This window comes from Chamaea fasciata, unplaced genomic scaffold, assembly GCF_029207755.1.
Source record: "Chamaea fasciata isolate MVZ Bird 193981 ecotype frontalis unplaced genomic scaffold, bChaFas1.0.hap1 SCAF_1, whole genome shotgun sequence".
NCBI lineage: Eukaryota > Metazoa > Chordata > Aves > Passeriformes > Sylviidae > Chamaea > Chamaea fasciata.
The window spans coordinates 84952879-84971145 of NW_027094086.1; the positions used below are offsets into that span (position 1 = coordinate 84952879).

General features: G+C 43.2%; 1 protein-coding gene across 4 annotated transcripts in view; it reads right to left on the reverse strand.

Moving 5' to 3' along the window:
* The window catches only part of SLC22A23 (solute carrier family 22 member 23), a 110561-nt gene that overhangs the window by 29581 nt on the left and 62713 nt on the right, over positions 1 to 18267 (reverse strand). For all 4 annotated transcript variants that reach the window (XM_066187425.1, XM_066187416.1, XM_066187434.1 and 1 more), the window contains exons 4-5: positions 5699 to 5867; positions 151 to 278 (exon numbers count right to left, since the gene is read on the reverse strand). In XM_066187425.1, the coding sequence (XP_066043522.1) occupies positions 151 to 278; positions 5699 to 5867 (297 nt within the window). The remainder of the gene's footprint in view (positions 1 to 150; positions 279 to 5698; positions 5868 to 18267) is intronic.

Genomic DNA, 18267 nt, shown 5'->3' on the forward strand with positions numbered 1-18267 from the left:
TGAATGAATGAATGAATGAATGAATGAATGAATGAACGAATGAATGAGATGATTTAGAGGCAATAAATAGATAATTTATTTCTCAGCAGTAATGTTACGTGCAGCCTTTAGAGAAGAGCTGAGGGATTTGCAGTGGTCTATCCAACTCACCGGGCACCACTCCTTTGATGTCGCTTTCTGTGTTCATCCTGTTCTTGTGTGTGAACTGAAGGATCAGTTCCTTGGATGCCTCAAACTGTTGTGTAGCCATCAACCACCGAAGAGACTCTGGGAAAATACTTTAAAGAGGGAAAATAGGTTAGGGCTGCTTCCAAGTTTCTGTCAGAGGATGAACTGGTAGAGTTTTAGCTGCTCATTTAACCACCCAGAAGCTATGTAATTATTTCAAAATACAGAAGAATAACTTATGAAACAAAAAAGAGGGAAAACAGATTCAGAATGTGCAAATTTATGATATTTCCTTTTACCATGATTCACAAATCATAGAGGAAGTATCCTATCACATGAAAATATGACACACTGGAATTTTATAACATATTACAGGTGCTTTGTCCATTAATATAACTTGAAAGAAATGAGAGGAAGAGGTAGCGCTGTCTGCAGTACATATTTGCTGCCAAGAAGGGAGTGAATGAGATCCGTAGTTCACACGTGGTAATTCAGACCAAAGAAAGAAAACAGCTGACAGAAGTAATCTGGGTTCTCTTTTAAAGACAGATGAAAGAGAAGAATTACTTCTTAGAATGAAAAGCTTCCCCTACTAAAGAAAATATTTCGTTAGTCGCCTTAAAAATATATACAGGCATACAGTTAAAAAAGTCCATTTTCCATCCAGTTGTTTCTTTCAAGTGCTGATATTAACCAGATTAATGAGCTTTAGTGGTTACTCTCCCTTCTGTTGCAAATTTGTTTCTTTTAATACAAAACCAAAAGAAATACATAGCTCTTAGAACAAACTCCCCAAACCTCCCATACTTCTAGAGACAAGAAAAATTTCAGATCTCACTCTAAGTGTATTTTTTTTCATATTAAGACCTCGTTTTTACTATTCTTCCAAAAGACCTTACCAAAACCAAATTTAACAACTAATTTTAACTTCAAATACATAATAAAACCTCAAATTTCCTTCACAAAGCATTGATCTGTGCTGCGGATGCTGCCCAGTTCTTGTAGCTCTAAGCAGTCAATTGCATCATTATCGTACTATCTCTTAGGGCTGATACAATTTGGAAGACACCTTAGCAAAGCCTCCAACTGAGACAGGGAAAGTATTTTTGGAAGAAGAAATAAAAAGGAGAGAAATCAGGCAGACTGTAATCTAAATGATATCAGCCAATAAAAATATATAACAACTATGATGACAGCCATTCAGCTTGACAGCTCATTTACTACCCCTCATCCTGCACAGATGATTTGGCACATTTTCCAGCAGAAAGTCTTGTAAAAAACAAACAAACAAACAAACAAACATTTTTTAAAAGTACTAAGAATTTTTTGAATGCAAAATCTCTGCATCCTTGGCCTTGGAGAGGTTATAGCCTCAGTCCCCAGATTGTAAGTTTTAGATTTTCAACAGTCTGCTTACAGGTTCCAAACAATAACTCCTGTGATGACCACCCACATGTAGGGAAAGGAAAGGAACCACCAGGATGGGCATCACAGGTTGGGGACAAACATGTCTCTTATTTTCTGGCTCCTGTAGGTTTCTCAGACTGGAAGTGCTGAAGCCCAGCGTCTTCCAGGTGCTCCATCACTCAGTGTGAGCAGTGAGAGGTTCCTTAGGGACACTTAAGAATCCATGAGCTGCCTTGAGTTCACGTCATCAGTCTAGTCACATTCAATAAGAACTCCCATGGTCAAAAATTCTCAAACAGTGTGACATACTTAGTCTGGTTGCACCCAATGGACTCTCACGGCCAGAGCAGAAGTCCTGTCACATCCAATAAATCTCACGGCCAGATGCAAAAGTGTCAGTTATTGAGAAACAGGAATGCAGGTTCTTGGGTTGCTGGTGATAAATACACTGACTGCAGAAGTACACACCAATAATACTTAAAGTATGAATACTACAGCCATTGACAAATGCATTAAATTGTGAGATGGCTAAGCAGCACTGAAAATATGATCACAAACACAAGATTGCTTTTTGAATTTCCTGAAGAAGCACTTGGTATTGCTGAGTGTTCGGGTCTTTCACAACAGGTGGTGAGAGAGCAGATAGATACAGCCCATCAACAGTCCCAGGATGCAAAGGTGAAGTCTCCTCCGGCCTCCTTCCTCAATTAAGCTACATTTATGATGTTTTCTTTGAGGGAAGGGAAAACTTATAGTTACAGGTGATGTCATTTCATGTTTAGATCGGAATTTGGGTGATTTTTTAGTCATTATCACATGTGGGGGTGTGAAGAGTACCACACTTTTGAGCCAATGTGACGAAGTTCAGCTTTTGATCACCTTTTTGGATCATGCCTTGGCCTTTCAGTTCCCATCAGCTGCATTGTTTTAAACAGAGCATGACCACAACTCCTCTGTGCCACTCCATCCTTTGTTTCCTGTCTCCCTTAGAGCAGTACACCAAGCCCCTTCAGTGTTCCTGCTCCAAGGTGTGCAGACAGTTTGTCCCTGGTGAACCACAGCCAACGCATGCACTCCTTCCTGCTGAACTTCAGTATTTCCCTTGCATAGCTGGTTGATAGTCTGCTACCTCCAGGTCATGGGGCTATGCTTTTACAGTCAAGGAAAAGAACAGAGGGTGGGATAGAGTTAAACTTTCATCTCCTGTTCCACAGCTGCTGCTGCTTGGGACAGGAGAGGAGACAGGGACGAGTGGAAGGCATGCTGGGGAGAAAAGATCTTAAGTTAAAGAAATCCTAAGAGGAGAGAAGAATCCTTGACAAAGACCAGGAAGGTACCACATGTAAGGAGAACTGTGATTCCATGCAGATGGAAAATGGATGCCCAGGGAAAGGTTGCAATGTGTTGTCAATCAGGGGTCTGCCTCAGGTCAACAAGCCCCAGTTATTGAAACTTTGTGTCTTGGGGCGAGTAAATCCTATCTAAAAGCATCAGAAAAGAACCAGCCACTTCCTCCTATTTCTTTCAGTTTTGGTTAGAGTGAAGCAGGAGTTTATTCCAAATTATTGATACCTTTACTGATATTCATGGCATCATGCTGTCAGGAGCTTCCTTTGTACAAGGGAGAAGAAATAAGGTCTCTGTATAACTGGAACTCCCCTTCCCTTATGGCTCTAGTACACATGCACTTGAAAGGAGTCTAACTTCCATTAAATTACCTTTATACACCTGTCAGAAACCCCTGGGCTCACATCTGGCTTACATGGGTACTTTTCTGCCCTTCCAGAATGACCTAAGATCCCAGTAGGGGCCTCTGCTCTGTACTTTTGTATCCAAGCCCATCTGCCTATCCCTTCTAGACAAATCTGCTGCCTCTCCCCTTTCCCCCATCCATGCCCAGCTTCCCAATGCACTCAGCCACGCACCTCCTGGGGACAGTCTAACCTGCCACGTGCATGTGACCAACAGAAGAGCAAAATCAGAGTTGGGAAGAGGGCTCAGCCCCAGCCCGGAGGGGCAAACAGCACTCACATAGCAGGAGATGGAAGTAAGGAGAGTACAAAGGAAGGAGGAGGCAGTGGAGGGGCTATTTACAGCATCTGTTATTGGACTCACTGCTTTGAGTACATGATGGGGAATTAACAAGCAGTGCAGTTTTCTAGTTCTTCTTTTATCACCAATCAGTTAGTTTTCTTCCTTCATCTGTAACACATGCTGTGGGTCCACGCTCCATTCGGAAGGAAAGAAAGAGGTAATAAAATGGTAACACTTCCCAGAGAATATGCAACAGATGGAAGCAAAAAGCCTAGGAGAAAAGTACATACTGTACTGACAATATAATTAAAGAGGCAGCCCAACCAAGGTTCATTTCTGCAAATGCAAAAACCCGGGGCAACACAAATCCTGATCCTAGGGCTATTACCACTATTTATCAAGCTGCTATGTTCCACAATAGATAAGGGGGACTTTTTTACTTGGTTTGCCTGCCCTGCCCAGCTAAAAAGCCACAGAGCTCTTGCAGATTACAGATTAATTTTTAGCATTTCCCGACCCTTTCACTATCACTCAGGAATGAACTCTCAACAGGAATGTGTAAGACTCTGCCAAAGCCACCTGGAAAACATGTGGCCTCCAGAAGACTGGTGAGGGATGCCTGTTCTCCATGTCATCCCCCATGTACATTAGGCATCTCCATACTACTGTACCATCCTTTTGGACACAAATGTCTGTAAATATTCTGTTTGATATTGTGTTTTATCCAGTGGTGGACATCAGGTATTTCAGCAGGCAGGCATTATTACATGAAGCTTTGGAGCAGACCAGCATGTGCATAACATACAACAGGTAAGGGAGGGAAGAACAGTTTCACAGATTAACAAAAACACCCTTCATTGTTCATCAAGATTACCACTGTCAAGATGAGGCTATTTTAATGTTGTATGTTGGAATACAGGGGTAACCCCCCACCTCCACTGCCATTATTTTGCAAGGAACTTGTAACTCTCCTGAGTGCATATTTTGCCCATGCTGAGGCACATCTACTTTGGGAATAAGCAGTGAAATCCCCACTGGGGGTTACCACTGTCCACACAGGAGGGCTCTGTAAGAAGTTAATACAAAAATATAACAGTTATATACTGTAACAAGTTTTTACATGCTGTAACTTGTCAGGCATTTGAACTAGCAGCCTAGCTCCCCATGGTGCATAACAAGCTTGGTCCTGCACAGAGTAGTGGCCTTTTTCTTCATTTTTCTCAGTGTACAATAACTAAATATTTTAGACTGGTTAGTGTTCTTATTGTTATGGCTTTCTACAACACTGCCGTCATAAGCCTCTGCTGTTTAATGCCGCCACTGCGTGTCACTATTAAGACAGAACAATAAAGAAGGATTTTTTTTAATGTTTACAAAGTCGTGGTCGGGATGGACCTGGCACTATTCCCAAGGTGAAAGCCATCCTACTTCTCTCAGGACAGCCATACCAACACCACAGTGCCACAGGCAGAGAGGAGTGGGACCAGTTGGGAGTGGGGAATTCCTTGTAGGAACAGTCCCGAGCCACTGCCTGGCATAGACCAGCTACCCAGACTTCAGCACAGCATGTGCTAATTTGAGCAAAATCAAGTCTAGTTCAGGGCTGACTACCTCATGCACACAAAACATCCAAGTGTGCTTGTTCCAGGGCTGTCAGATGTTATTTGTAACTCTTCTTGAATCAAAGAAACCAACAGTGTCAGTCCAAAGCCACAACATAGGTATTAAGGGAAAATATAGCCATGCAGTCACAATCTGATAACGGCAAGGCTGGGATGCATCCTCTCAAGAACTCTTTTAGTCTTTAAAGGTGAAGTGACAGCCAGAATAATAACAAAGTACAATTTCACCTCAGTGAAAGGGGACCATCTCCCAAGTGCCCATCGTGTTGCAGGGCGTATCATATGTGCATGCTACAGCAGATTATGAAATTATTCTTTCTTATTTCAAAGTCAAGCCTTTGCACAAGGTGAATGAAAGAACAAAGGGAAAGGCTCATATGCATTGTGAAGCACACACACTTCCCAACAGCGGCACATCTCCCAAGTCCAACACCAGGAGCTCGTTGGCAGGAGGAAGAAATACTTACACCCAGTAAAACAGCATCAGCAGGAAGGGACAGATGATGACTGCCTGGAGGACCTGCCAGTCCCTGCAGAGGGCAGCCAGCCCTGGCATGAGGAACTGCCCCGCCATCTCGATGAAGCTCGCCACCATGGTGATCATGAACCGGTGCCCGGGAGGACAGAGCTCTATCCCTGAAACAGAGAGCACACAGACAATCAGCCCCCACCAGCCGAGACACCCTCAGAGCATCTCTAGAAAACCTGAAGGGAGTTTATGTCCTTCAGGAGCTTTGGTCAAACCTATGCAGAATCAAATACATTTTTTTTCCTCCCATATTTAGGCTCTAGAGAAACCCATTAACAGGTGCTTGTGCTGCAAATATTGCAACTTCCATATAAGTACTGTATCCTCATTGCCAGATTTCCTTTAGTCTCTGCCTAGACAAGCATTTTACCAAATAATAAGGTGTTTATTTTTAAAAGGGCATGTTTAATTAAACACAAGTCAAAGATCTTGGGTGATGCCTTTTTCACGCTTCTAAGAGACACCACCTGCCTTTCCAAACAGTTTGCTGGGAGGTGGAAGAGCACAGCTCTCAGCAGGATGCAGGCTCCCAGCTCAAATGGGATGCCACCTGCCCACAGCTTAATATGCTCCGACTCAGCCAATTCCAGGCTGGATTTTGCTGAGCATGTTGTTTCTGGGTTTGCTTTTCTCAATAGCTTATCTTGATCAACTTTCAAACAAGCCAACCTCCCATCTGTCTTATCCTGCCCCCTATCCTTCCATTTGCTGCGGGGTGATTTACCACCATCGCTGGCATCTTTGGTTGCCTCAGCTGTCTTGTGACAAGTGAGTAGATAAAACTCAGCTTACTAGGTCAAATGTTTCCTTAAACCCTGAATTCTGGCTATCTTTATTCAGTCCGAAGATGAATTTATCAGAATCACAGTCTAACAACAAAATTTTAATAAGTCACAGAAGAAATGGCAAACACAAAAATTGGACTGGCCTGTGGAAACTTTTTCTCCAGTAAGGTTGTAATAGAAGCCTCTATTTCGTATTTCCCATTTGCCCACATTCCCTTGCACAGACTAATGCTTGAGCTCAATAAACCTGCCACAACTGTTGTGTAGCACTTATTGGAATGCTGATACAGAAAGAGGCCTGTAAACATTCATGATTGTTGCTGTCAGCACTGTTGCTTTTGCATGGGGTGTTTCCTATGGTGGTTTTAAATTAGAATTTAAAGGTTATTAAAAATTTAACTGAAAAGCTGTAAGAAAATAGGAAGAGATGACAGTTGCTCCTTCATTCACTCTCTAACCTGCAGTTTGCATTTATCACTGTAACACAGATTTAAACTAACTGACCAGGAACTAGCTTGTAGATCAAATGTAGGATTAAACACCGCACGTTTTGCTCCCTTTCTTTTCAGCCAATAAAAAAACTACCAATGGATTTTTTGCCAATACGAAAGGAAAATGTATCTGCTGTCAGGCAGCCCAAATTTTCATTAGCCTAACCACGAGCACAGCAGCTTTGGAAACGAAAGGGGGAGAAAAAGCCCTCAAAGACTCTCACATGCTATAAACAGCTTTTACATTTTAATTTGGTAAACAAGATTAAAACACAGAGCTCCTTAATACATTAATATGGTTTCATTCTTACTGATGAAGTATCCCAAGCCTAGGAATTTTTTTTCTATGCAAAGAGGTCACTTCCGTTTTATTTCTCTAATCTCCAAATATGAAGTGCTTCTCTTTGTTTTTTCTAAACCTTAAAGTCACAGTTACTCACACTCCAATATTCCTTCGTTAAGTACAAGGTCGAGTTTTGTTGCTATAGAAACAGGAAGTCTGCATTAGATACGCAAGGCTTCGGCATTTTAATTGCATTGCTCAGGTTAGTATCAGGTGAAAAAAAACCAACCAAACAAAAAAACCCCCCAAAAAACCTAAAAAACCCTGAGATATCAACTTGTATATAAAGTCAGGAAGAAGTGACCAAATAATAAAAGTGTATTTTATTAAGTCACTGGTGCACAGTAAGAAACTCCACATGCAGCAGTTATTCATTGTATAAAAAGAAAATAGCTTCAGAGATTGTTTAGCATCTATTTTCTTCTCTGGATTATCACATGCATATAATTAGTTTCTGCTCTTTCCTCTAAAAAAGCTGGAGATGACAAAAAAATAATCCCTGCTGTAGCTGGGTGGGCATGACTTTCAAGCAACACCAGCAGCATATGATATACCACATCTCTGTCGAAATCTTTTACATATTAGGGCAGTCTACTGACTTTCCAACATATCTGGCTTCAATTTTACATGATAAAAGATTCAGCACTGCAGTTTTTAGCCAGCATCTATCAGTCAACCCTTTCCCACCTCTGCAGCAAAGCCACCCTCCGCAGCAACCTTGCCCTAGCAGCAAGAAAGGCACTCAGCTGATGCTCACACTGGGGCCACCCAGGCACAGGGCCTCTGTGGCTGCAACAATTGCCACCCCGTTCACATGATGAAACTACCGACTCAGACAAACCCACTACAAGACTGAGATGAGCTTTACCCACCCATGGCAAATGGAGCAAGCAAGCTCCAGCTCCCCGAATCAATGAAAAAGTTTCCATCTCAATTACTTGGTGGAGCACAGAGCAAACCCTCGTCATACACACTAATCACGGAAATTATCATCAATACCAAAACTTCCCAGATACATCCATTTGCTTTACTTGGAAAATTTTGTGTGGGCAAAGAGACATGCACGTAAAGGATTTTGCTTCCTTGCCCAGCATTCCTACTCTATGCAGCTCAGCCAGAGCAGCAGATCCAACTCAGAGACCTAATTTCCCTAAGTGTCAGGCGAGCGATCCTACGGGCAAGTTGAATCCTGCATGCAAATCCATCCTGCAGTACTCAGGCAGTGAAATCAGGCATGCTCAGGACACATGGGACAGACTCTCTCACAGTCAGTAGGTGCTCAGCAGCAGTGGACAAACAAGCCGAAGCCAGACAAGCCCTAAGGCAAAACTGTTGGCAGCACAACCCAGCCTGAGGGCAGCTGTCTTACCGCAGGTGTGACCCAGAGCTGGGCCCCACAGGCATCCCAGGCACAAGGCACTGAACACATGAGACTCAGCATATTGCACCTCTGGCTGGGAGATGTGGAAGCTGGGTCCTAGGGCCAGATCTGTTATGCCCACGAGCTCTGGGGCGTGAGTGAGGGAGCTCCTGAAGAACCTCTGCAGCGCCCTGGGGACTCTGCTCCACTACCTTGTGCAGGAGGTCCCTGCCCTGGGCATCAGCAGAGGGAGGCGTGCTAAAACCACAGGTCAGACAACAGGTTAACCAATGCAAATGCAACAGGCACTGGTGACAAAGGCGCAAGGACTTTACATCAGAAAGGGCAAAATGTCTTTGCTAACAGCTTCTCTCCCTGGGACTGGAATGGACAAACTGAGGTATCCTTTGCAACAGTTTTTCAGGCAATCTTTTCTGAAAAGAAGATGGGAAAGCGAGGTAAAATCATTTAAGTACACCACAGCCTGACATCTGAAATGCTGCTCTCTCCCTTTTCCAACTGTTTTTTTTTTTTTTTTCCCCTCCTCTCCGCCTGCAGCTGTGGAAGGAGCAGTCTGTGAACATAGAGATAGGAGACCGGGAAGAACTGTAGTATTACTAGGTTAACATCAGCTCATGTAGCCACTGAGCACGGCCCTGCATAGCCCACCTCCTCCAAATCCCACCAGGCAAGCTGTCACCGCCATGGAAGGACTTAAGAGGCACATCTTGTATCTCCTTTCTCACTTGATCTTGCACTTGCACACTAGTAACAATCTGTTTCAGATTTCAGAAACCCTCTCATTTGTCTTAAAACGCTGACATTTGTTCTCAGAATATTTGCACAAGGATGAAAGGCAAACACTTCTATGTAAAAAAAAATAAAGAAGTTAAGTCATTTGCAAACAGCATATCAAGAGGAAAAAGAGGCTACATTGCATTGCTTGAACAACTCTGTAGTGTTCACTCGCCCACCTCCAGACCCCAAGCACAAAGAAATTCTTGTTTTGCAGCCCAAATTTTAGCTCCATCTGAAACCACAAGGTAGCAGCCTTTTGTGCCTTCCCAGTGTTCTCTCCCTGCCCAGTTTCCATCTGTGAGCCACCAAGACTGTAATTATATAGGAGTATCCCTTGGAGAAAATGGCCAAGACAAAGCACCTGAAGTCTGGCCAACAGCATTCACGCTGAGAAAAATCCCCAAGGAGACAGTCTGATTCTAGATTCAGACTCACAGTTGCACATTATATTAAAAAAACCCCAAACAAAATCCCCCAGTTTCTGTCACTTTCCCCCATATTACTGCACACGCAATACTCTTAATTCCTTACATCTAAGCACCTCTGAGATGTTCCCCTGCTTCAAAAGGGAGGAAAAAAATGACACTCAGGCGAAAACCACTGATAATTTGAGAATTCTCTGGCAACATAACTTTAGGTGTAAAATGTGGGACACCAGAAATTCCCAGTGTCAGCAACAGCCCACAGCACCAAGGCTGTATTTGCCTCAGCTCCAGCAGTTGCTCTGCTCAGCCAAAAGTCAAGCACAGGATGCGACCTTGAGAAAGAATTTTGCATTTGGACTCTTTTCATCAGAGCACAAAAGGAAAGAAAAAAACCTCTAAGAGTATTTAGTTTCCCAAGCAGTTCAGCACCTCCAGCATGTCCCACCACCTCTGTACTCCCTGAGGTCACCCTTTTGGCACCATGAGCTCTGCCACCTCCGCCACAGTGATCTTGAAGACTGCTGGGAGGTGACCCCGTCCCTGCTGCTGCTGCTGGGTTTCCTAATTCCCACCAAGCTCTCTCAAACCTCTGGGACCTTGTCTTCCTCCAACACTCTCTGTGGGATTTGCCTTCTGCTGTAAACAAATCATCTCACTGGATACTCCTAGAATAACATGGCCCCCATGCCAGCTTTTGGCTAGCTGACCAGATAAAATTGCAGCGAAAACTATCAGTACCTCCCGGACAAGTTTGTAGCTGGCTGCTAGGGGGACAGGAAAATAAAATCCAGCATATCTGCTTAGATACACAAATTTCCCCTTGATTACTAGACACAAATTTCTAAGAGCTGCAAGCCCTATTCACGGGCTCCGCACACTTCTCAGCTGTCAATTAGCACAATTCCGATTCAGTCCTGGCTGAAACGGCCCAGGCTAAGCCAGCACTCACTCCTGCATGTATTTAGACAAGGAGTACATCATCTTGATTGCCTTTGCTGTCGCCAGAAGGAAAGAAGCATCATGTGTAAATACAGTTTATTAGGGAACAGCAAATGAAGTAACTCGTGGAAGTAAAGGTTATCACACACTCTGCAGTGCACAGACAATCACCAATTGATGTAAGCACAGGACAGAGACAGAGTGAAAGGGAAGGAAAAATCTAATTTCCTCTCTGGAGAAATCCAATCCGCTGCCAAGAAAAGAGAACAGTAATAGACTGAACCTCCAACAGCCAAGTAATAGCATTATTTTCCCCCAACAGCACATCAGGACAGAAGTTACTCTAAAATACACCTGTGAAGTGACACAGGTGCTCCTTCAAAGGTACTTTTCTACACATCATCAATTTGGTGAGAGTTCTTTCAAACACATGCTAGCCCACCATTTAATTAACACATTTAATATGTGTCAAATCAGTCGCCTGAGCACTGACATGAGCTGAGCTGACAAAGCCATCAGGCTGGCACCAGGGCAAGCAGCCAGCACAACACCTCACCAGATGTGCAGCAGCACACTTAATTTCTGACCTCAATAGATAGCCTGGATCTACTGGATGGAGCTATCTTGATAGGGAAATATCTAATCAGAACAGATCTCTTTCTTATCGAAACTAGATCAGATGATCATTTGGTATACAAAGACTGGGACAGTGCCAAAACTGATGCCAGGCAAAATACCCTTTAGATACACTATGGAGCCTCACAGAGAGGCACAGCATGGAAAAAGTAAATATAGCTACATCCCTCATGCAAAATCAAACTAAAACACAAGGTGTAGCCTTTCCTCTCTTTACTTTCCACATGCCTGACTTGCGCCTGTAAGGCACAAATGAGTAACACACCCTCCCTATTTCAGGCCTGGTGCTGCTCAACTGCATTAGGGTATTTCAGGAGGAGCTCTCCTCTGAGTTGCAGTGTTTAGCTACCCACAGGCAGAGGGTTTGGACCACAAGCAGGGAGCCAGGCTGGATCCAATACAGGGTGTTTACTCAATCCTCATTAACTCATCTGCAGGAGCTGTGGACTTCCCAGGCACAATGTATATGTGGCAGGGCAGGGCAAAGCTGACCTTAGCTCCTCCAGGGACAGGAGATCCCAAGCAGAGGCTGCCTAACCAGTGTGTGGGATGCAGAGATGTCTGCAACCATGCCCTGGATGAAAGCTGTCACCCAAGGGGCATCGGTGGCAGAGAAAGAAGCACGTGTCATGCCTCCCTTCATCCCACGACACCTGTATTTGCCAAGTTTTACATTGCACAAGACAAACAACTTCTTACAAAACAGAAGGCTGACTGCATAAGAAACCTTTAACACACCACGCTGTCTGCCATTCACAAAGTAATAAACCCAAAGAAATGTTAAATCTCATTTGAGGCACTGCAGTTGCCATCTATCCTACTTCTAGAGGAAAGCAGCAGCAGCATCTCTGCAGCTCCCAGCCAACATTGACTTTTGGTGACAGTTCCTGCATGTGAATAACAGCATTATGAAATAACACAAGGAGAATGCCCCTGGAAACCTGAAGAGCAGTGACAAAGACCACAAGGAATGGGTAGATACAGAAATATAAAGATGTATTCAGTATTAAGTATAAAGACGACTTAATTTAAATGCAATTAAAAACTGATTGAAAAGCTTTACCATGACATACATTTTTATATGTTAATTGCCACCTATAGAAAAAATTCTCATCCACCTCCAGTCTAAGATTTCCTACCCCCCTTAACATACCCTCCAAACCCATATAAATATTTGTTTATTTTTGCAAAAAACTAAGATTGCACAGAAATATATGGAACTCTTTCTTGATTCAAAAAGGTGGCTTTCTCTAAAGGAAATGTACAATTGGTCACAGCAGTGTTTTGCAAACCTAACACCTCTGCTGTTCACAACAGCTGGCGCCTTTTCTCTTAGCAGGATCTAAATCATTACTGACATCTTTTTGACAGGAGTGTATGAGAGGAACTGAAACAAAAACTGATGTGAGATGTATCAGACGAGCTCATTTTCTTTGATGCTTTAGTTGAAAGGGATCTGCATCTGTATTTGTTAGCGAATTTTTAACAATATTGTAGCTACTTAAAATAAGAACAGAGAATTCAATAGCTGGAAGTCTGCACATCTCCTAATTTACCAACTGGCAAACAATATTCCAACAGCAGCTGTTTCAAAAGCTCGGTTTGCAACCTCCAGATGGATGATGGTCCTCAAAGAAGCAAGAACAAAGAAATAACAGCCTAACACCTTGTTTCAAGTCTTTTAAACGCTTCCCAGCTCACTGAGACAGCAAGGCAGCCCCCTCTCTCTGCAAGCACTGATCCCACATGAGGTCCTCCTCCAAGGAGGATTTTTTTTGCCATTACCATCATGCTGTTGGATGAGTGAATAGATGCACTGAGCCCTGGATTTGAGCACGTTGTCAACAGAACTGCATATTGCTAACAAGAATTTGACATGGGAGACTCGAGCTGGTTGCAGCCTAGCTTATCAAACAGAAAAGACAAGCATGGAAGAAAACTAAATGGAGGACCAAGAAATGTACTTAGTGCTTTTTAGGTTGTAATAAAGCTTTGTTTGCCCTGCACCCCCCTCCCTCAGATCAAAAGGAGACAGCTTGTCTGAAGCATCTCACATCCAGAGGCACTTCAGGCAAGCACCTTGCTCCTTTCACGTGTGTCAATTTCATAACAAGCCCTCCATGGATATAGACACACAGAGTCTGAGCAAACATCGGGTGCTGTTTATTAAACTGTCATAAATACAGTTGTAACCCCCCATACATGTGCAAATATATAAACACGCACACATATTTATGGATATGTGTATATATACACACTCACATAACTGTAAAGGCAAAAGCCCTAAGCTCCTTTTCCTCCCCTGATCCCCCTGTGTGTCAGAAGCAATCAGTGGAAATTAGGGTGATGCCCTGAATAACCCATCCCATCTCAGGAGACCCGAATTGCTCAGGTGGCATCTCCACATCGGAGAGAGCCTGGAACTCTGCAGCACTGGCTGAAAGCAGCACCGAGGGCCAGCAGAAGTGCAGGCGATTTAATCAAGGGCAATTAGCAAGCCTCTTTGTGAGAGCCTGTCACACATTTGGCCTCCAGGGCACCCTCGTTTTTAAAGATTTATGCCACGCACTCTGGATAGATATTTAATGAACACTGTGAAAGGGGAACTGCAGGGATGCAGAGCCAATGAACTGCTACACTTCGGGTGCCTTAAGCAGCACACGCATTCACTGGAGAAGGAGGTGCCACTCAGACTAAGGGGACTTTTACATTAACAATTCTCTGTCTCCAGGGTTCATCATTAACCCTGACACAGGTCTGGGGAAGGCAAAGACAGACAGACAGAATTGAGATACCCACCCAGTCATGAGAGAACCATGCCAAACACTGCACACAACCACTGTGGCCTGAATAAGAACAGGCAGGACAGCCCCTGGTCAGATCTCCTCTAATTTGTATCCTATGAGGATACAAAAAGAAAAATGAGGCTGTGGTAATGCAGAGATGGTGAGAAAACATCTCCTGATACAAAACCAGATGGTGCACAGTTAGAAGTAGTACAGATATTGTTTTTCCTCTTTCATTTCCCAATGAGTTTTTATCTTCCAAGTAATATTCCCATAAGGAAAGAAAAAAATAAATTCTAGGGAAAAAAAGAGGAAGGACCAGTGAAAATTTCTTTTTGGTCAATTGATTTTGAAGTGAAAAAGATATGACATCCAACCTTGGGAAAAAACCTGCTTCCTGAAGCAATGAAAATTCTATTTTTCAGTCAAAGTCAAGTCTCAAGCATTTGGTGACAGGCTTTTATTCCTTATGCTAAATGCATCCTCTCTATGCTGTAGAGAACACTTTCCACCACTCTGTGCACACAGAGTGCTCTGTATGGTGGGGTTTGCCTGTGGCTGGTTTGTGGGCAGTTCTGCAGCTAAGAGTGTAATCCAATGGGCTCAGTGACAGTGCACAAAACTTGTCAGGGAAAGAGCATTTCCTTTCCAGCCCTCTCCAAGCACACCTTTGCTTCAAGCCAAGGGTAACTCAGCGGGCTAGCACCTGTAGGTGCACACACAGAGAAGTGAACACAATGGAACCTTCCTCACTTGCTGTTGTCACATACAACATAAAATGACCTCATAATTGCTAAAGCTTAAATATTCGTTAAATTTCTTCCTTGCTATCTTTACAAACACCACATGTGAAAGTTTTTTTCCTGTTAAGTACCAGAAGTCTTTGATTTGGTAAAACCTGATTAGACAGCAAAGAACAATAAAAAGGGAATTGGCATTACAATGCCTCCAGCATCTCATATTTCCATGTAAATTGCTGTGCTAAGGATGTCTGTGCAATACCAAACCAGACCACCCAAAAACATACACTGGGATTCAAAGTTTATCCAGAATCAACCCTGAAAAATGTGAGTTTATTCAAGAGTTTCTCACAGCCAAGATGAATATGTAGCTTCAACAGCTTCAAATACTAATATATCCTGTTAAAACTGGGGTAAGAGATAAATGTTTTTGCTGAATGGATGGAAATCCTCCTACTGCTTTGCAATACCTTTGGAAAAGAGAAAGGCCATGTTTCCTCACATCTTCCTTCCATGGAGGCCGGCAAGATGGATCTTCCTGAGCAGAAGCCATCCTCCCATGGGTATGCTCACTTTTCTGCGGTGAAAGACCTCTTTCAAGAAAACTCCTGCCACTTACAGAAGAGTTCAAATATGGCAACACTTGCTGAGTTGTTCCAAACAAAACTGGAATGAATTGCTGAGCTAATTAATAACGCAACATTAAAAGGAAACCAAGCTCCTTGGAAAGAATCCAGCTGCAATTCATGAAAGCGGATTTCACTTGTTTCGATTACAGCAGCAATAGACTTTGTACACATCCCAGCTACAGCTAAAATTGTGAAGATATATGAAATGAATTATTGTTAAACTTCCCTTAGCAGTACCTAACTATTTCTCCCTGTGATTTTCTGTTTCTAATGCAAGCTCCTGTGAAGTGGTGCTTCGCTGTACCTAAGATGGTACAAAGCCAAAGATAAGAGCTGTGGGCAGAGGTAACGCTGTCTAGGAGACCACCCAGCAGAGACTGGTATAGACTTCACCTTGCCTAGGTACAGTCAAGCGGAACTCTTAAGGTCAGAGAACTCTTAGAGAGTTCTCTCTGCAGTAAGTTCTGCTACTGACTTTGAAGACAAATGCACACTGCAAGCAGTTTCTCCATTATTTGTATTTTTGTTTATGCATCAATACTTAGATTGCTAATAGCACATAAATGGCAACATGAATCTTATGTACTGATTATTATGCAAGGGTTGCATGGTGTGTGGTGTTAGATAATCCCTGCTCAGGGAACAGCTTCAGGGACTTCAAAAAAACCACCTATTTTTACCACCCCTTTGTAGCAAGAAAAAAATATATAGAAGATGGGAGAGTGAGAAAGAATGACAGAAAGAATATTGTGGTCATGGAAGGGGAGAGAGATAATTAACAGAAGGATTGCTCCTGGCTCATCATATCAGATTTCCTTCCCACACTCAGCTTTGAATAAATCATTCCATTGCTTGACACAACAGAAATAATTCAGATACTGTCTCCAAATTTGCCTTTGTGTCTTCTTGCAGAGCCAGCAAGGGGATAAAAAAGGGCTGAACTGGGAAAGTACAGGAGTTGAGAAACAATTTTCAACTCAAACACTGGTTTGCTTCCTAATCGTATTCAACCACATAAAGGAACGTGGTGAACTACATGAGAATTCCTATCCATGAGAAAAATGCTGAGAGATGGGAGGAAAAAAAATCCTTTGTGGCTGATCCTGCCTTTCCTGGTGTGACAGTGGATCCTTAGCACCCCCACGCAGGGCTCAGACACCACCACCTCCCAGGACAGGTCCCTGTACCTGCAGGCACACAGCAAACCTGAGCACACTGTGGGCACCTGTTCCTCCCACAGGAGGAGGGAGGAACATGTGGGCATAAGCACCACAGGAGCGTCTCAGGGGCTTGACTATTTCCCAGAGCAGGTAACCACACATCCAACAGAACACAAAACACACTCCAGAGAAGCACCAGGCACATGGCTCAAGGGCAAAGCAGACCCCAGGAAAGGAGGGCAGACCATTCACACCACAAACCTACAAACTTACTTTCTCAAACACTTGTGGGGCCAAGGAGGAACTGATTCCTGGCTACAAACCTATCTAACAGGTTGCATAGTCTAATTAGGAAAACCACCTTGTACCTTATATCCAGATTTTACCAAGTTACCAGCTAAAGAGCTATATCCAAAAGGTATTCTGGGTTATGTGGGAAGTAAGCATAACTAAATCTGAAAGATCTGTTTTTGCAGAAACAAAGTCTGCGGACACATAATTTGAAAAATTAAAATTAATGTTCTCTTACATTTGCATACATTTACAGAAGCAGAGAAGACAAAAACTGCTCCCCTGTCTTGCTGAGTGATGTTTCTAACCAAAATTAGAATTTCTCCAGACCCAAAAAGAAAGCTGAGGCTTTCTCTGCACAAGGCTGTCTGGCACTGGACAGTAAGCAGGTCTCTACACATCTCTGTCCACTTGCATGACATTCTCAAACACAGGGAAGGTTTAACGACCATTTTCTCATCTAAAAACAGGGCCAGAGCTGGATGAACTGGAAAACTTGGAATTCAGGCTGGAACCACTGAGCACTTGGTCTGCTCCAGGCGGCTCCTGAGGGCCTTGCATGGCGAAAGCGCCTTCCTTCAGCAGTGCCTGCCTCAATGCAGAACACCAAATTTAAGCTTGGGTTTTTAAGAATGGGGCCTTCTGTTATTATCACTACTTGCTTATTTTAACAGCAATATGAGGCTATATATGGCTATGCTACAATGAAATACAGAATTTGGAAATCAGAGTACAAAACTAACAACTAAGTAACAATTCAGTTAAGCCATTTCTTCAGCCACTCCCTCACATTTATAATTTAGTCAGATGTTTCACAAGGAGGCAAGAATATCTTTTCTACACAGAGTATGAATTGACAGAAGACAACAAAAAAACCCCCTCTTTTCTAAATAAACTAACATCTTTTCCAGCTCTTGCTCAAAGGAGAGGAAATGTCAGGCATTCACAAAGGCTGGGTGACATAACACCCTGACTTGCTTCAGATGAGTGAGGTGCCAGACATCTGCATCAGAAATCACAAACGTGGGAGCAGCCCTGGCCACACGGAACCTGAGATTTGTACACAATCTCAGCACATTGCTGGGAGAGGACACAGGTACCACCTTATCCCAGAGCAGCAAGTG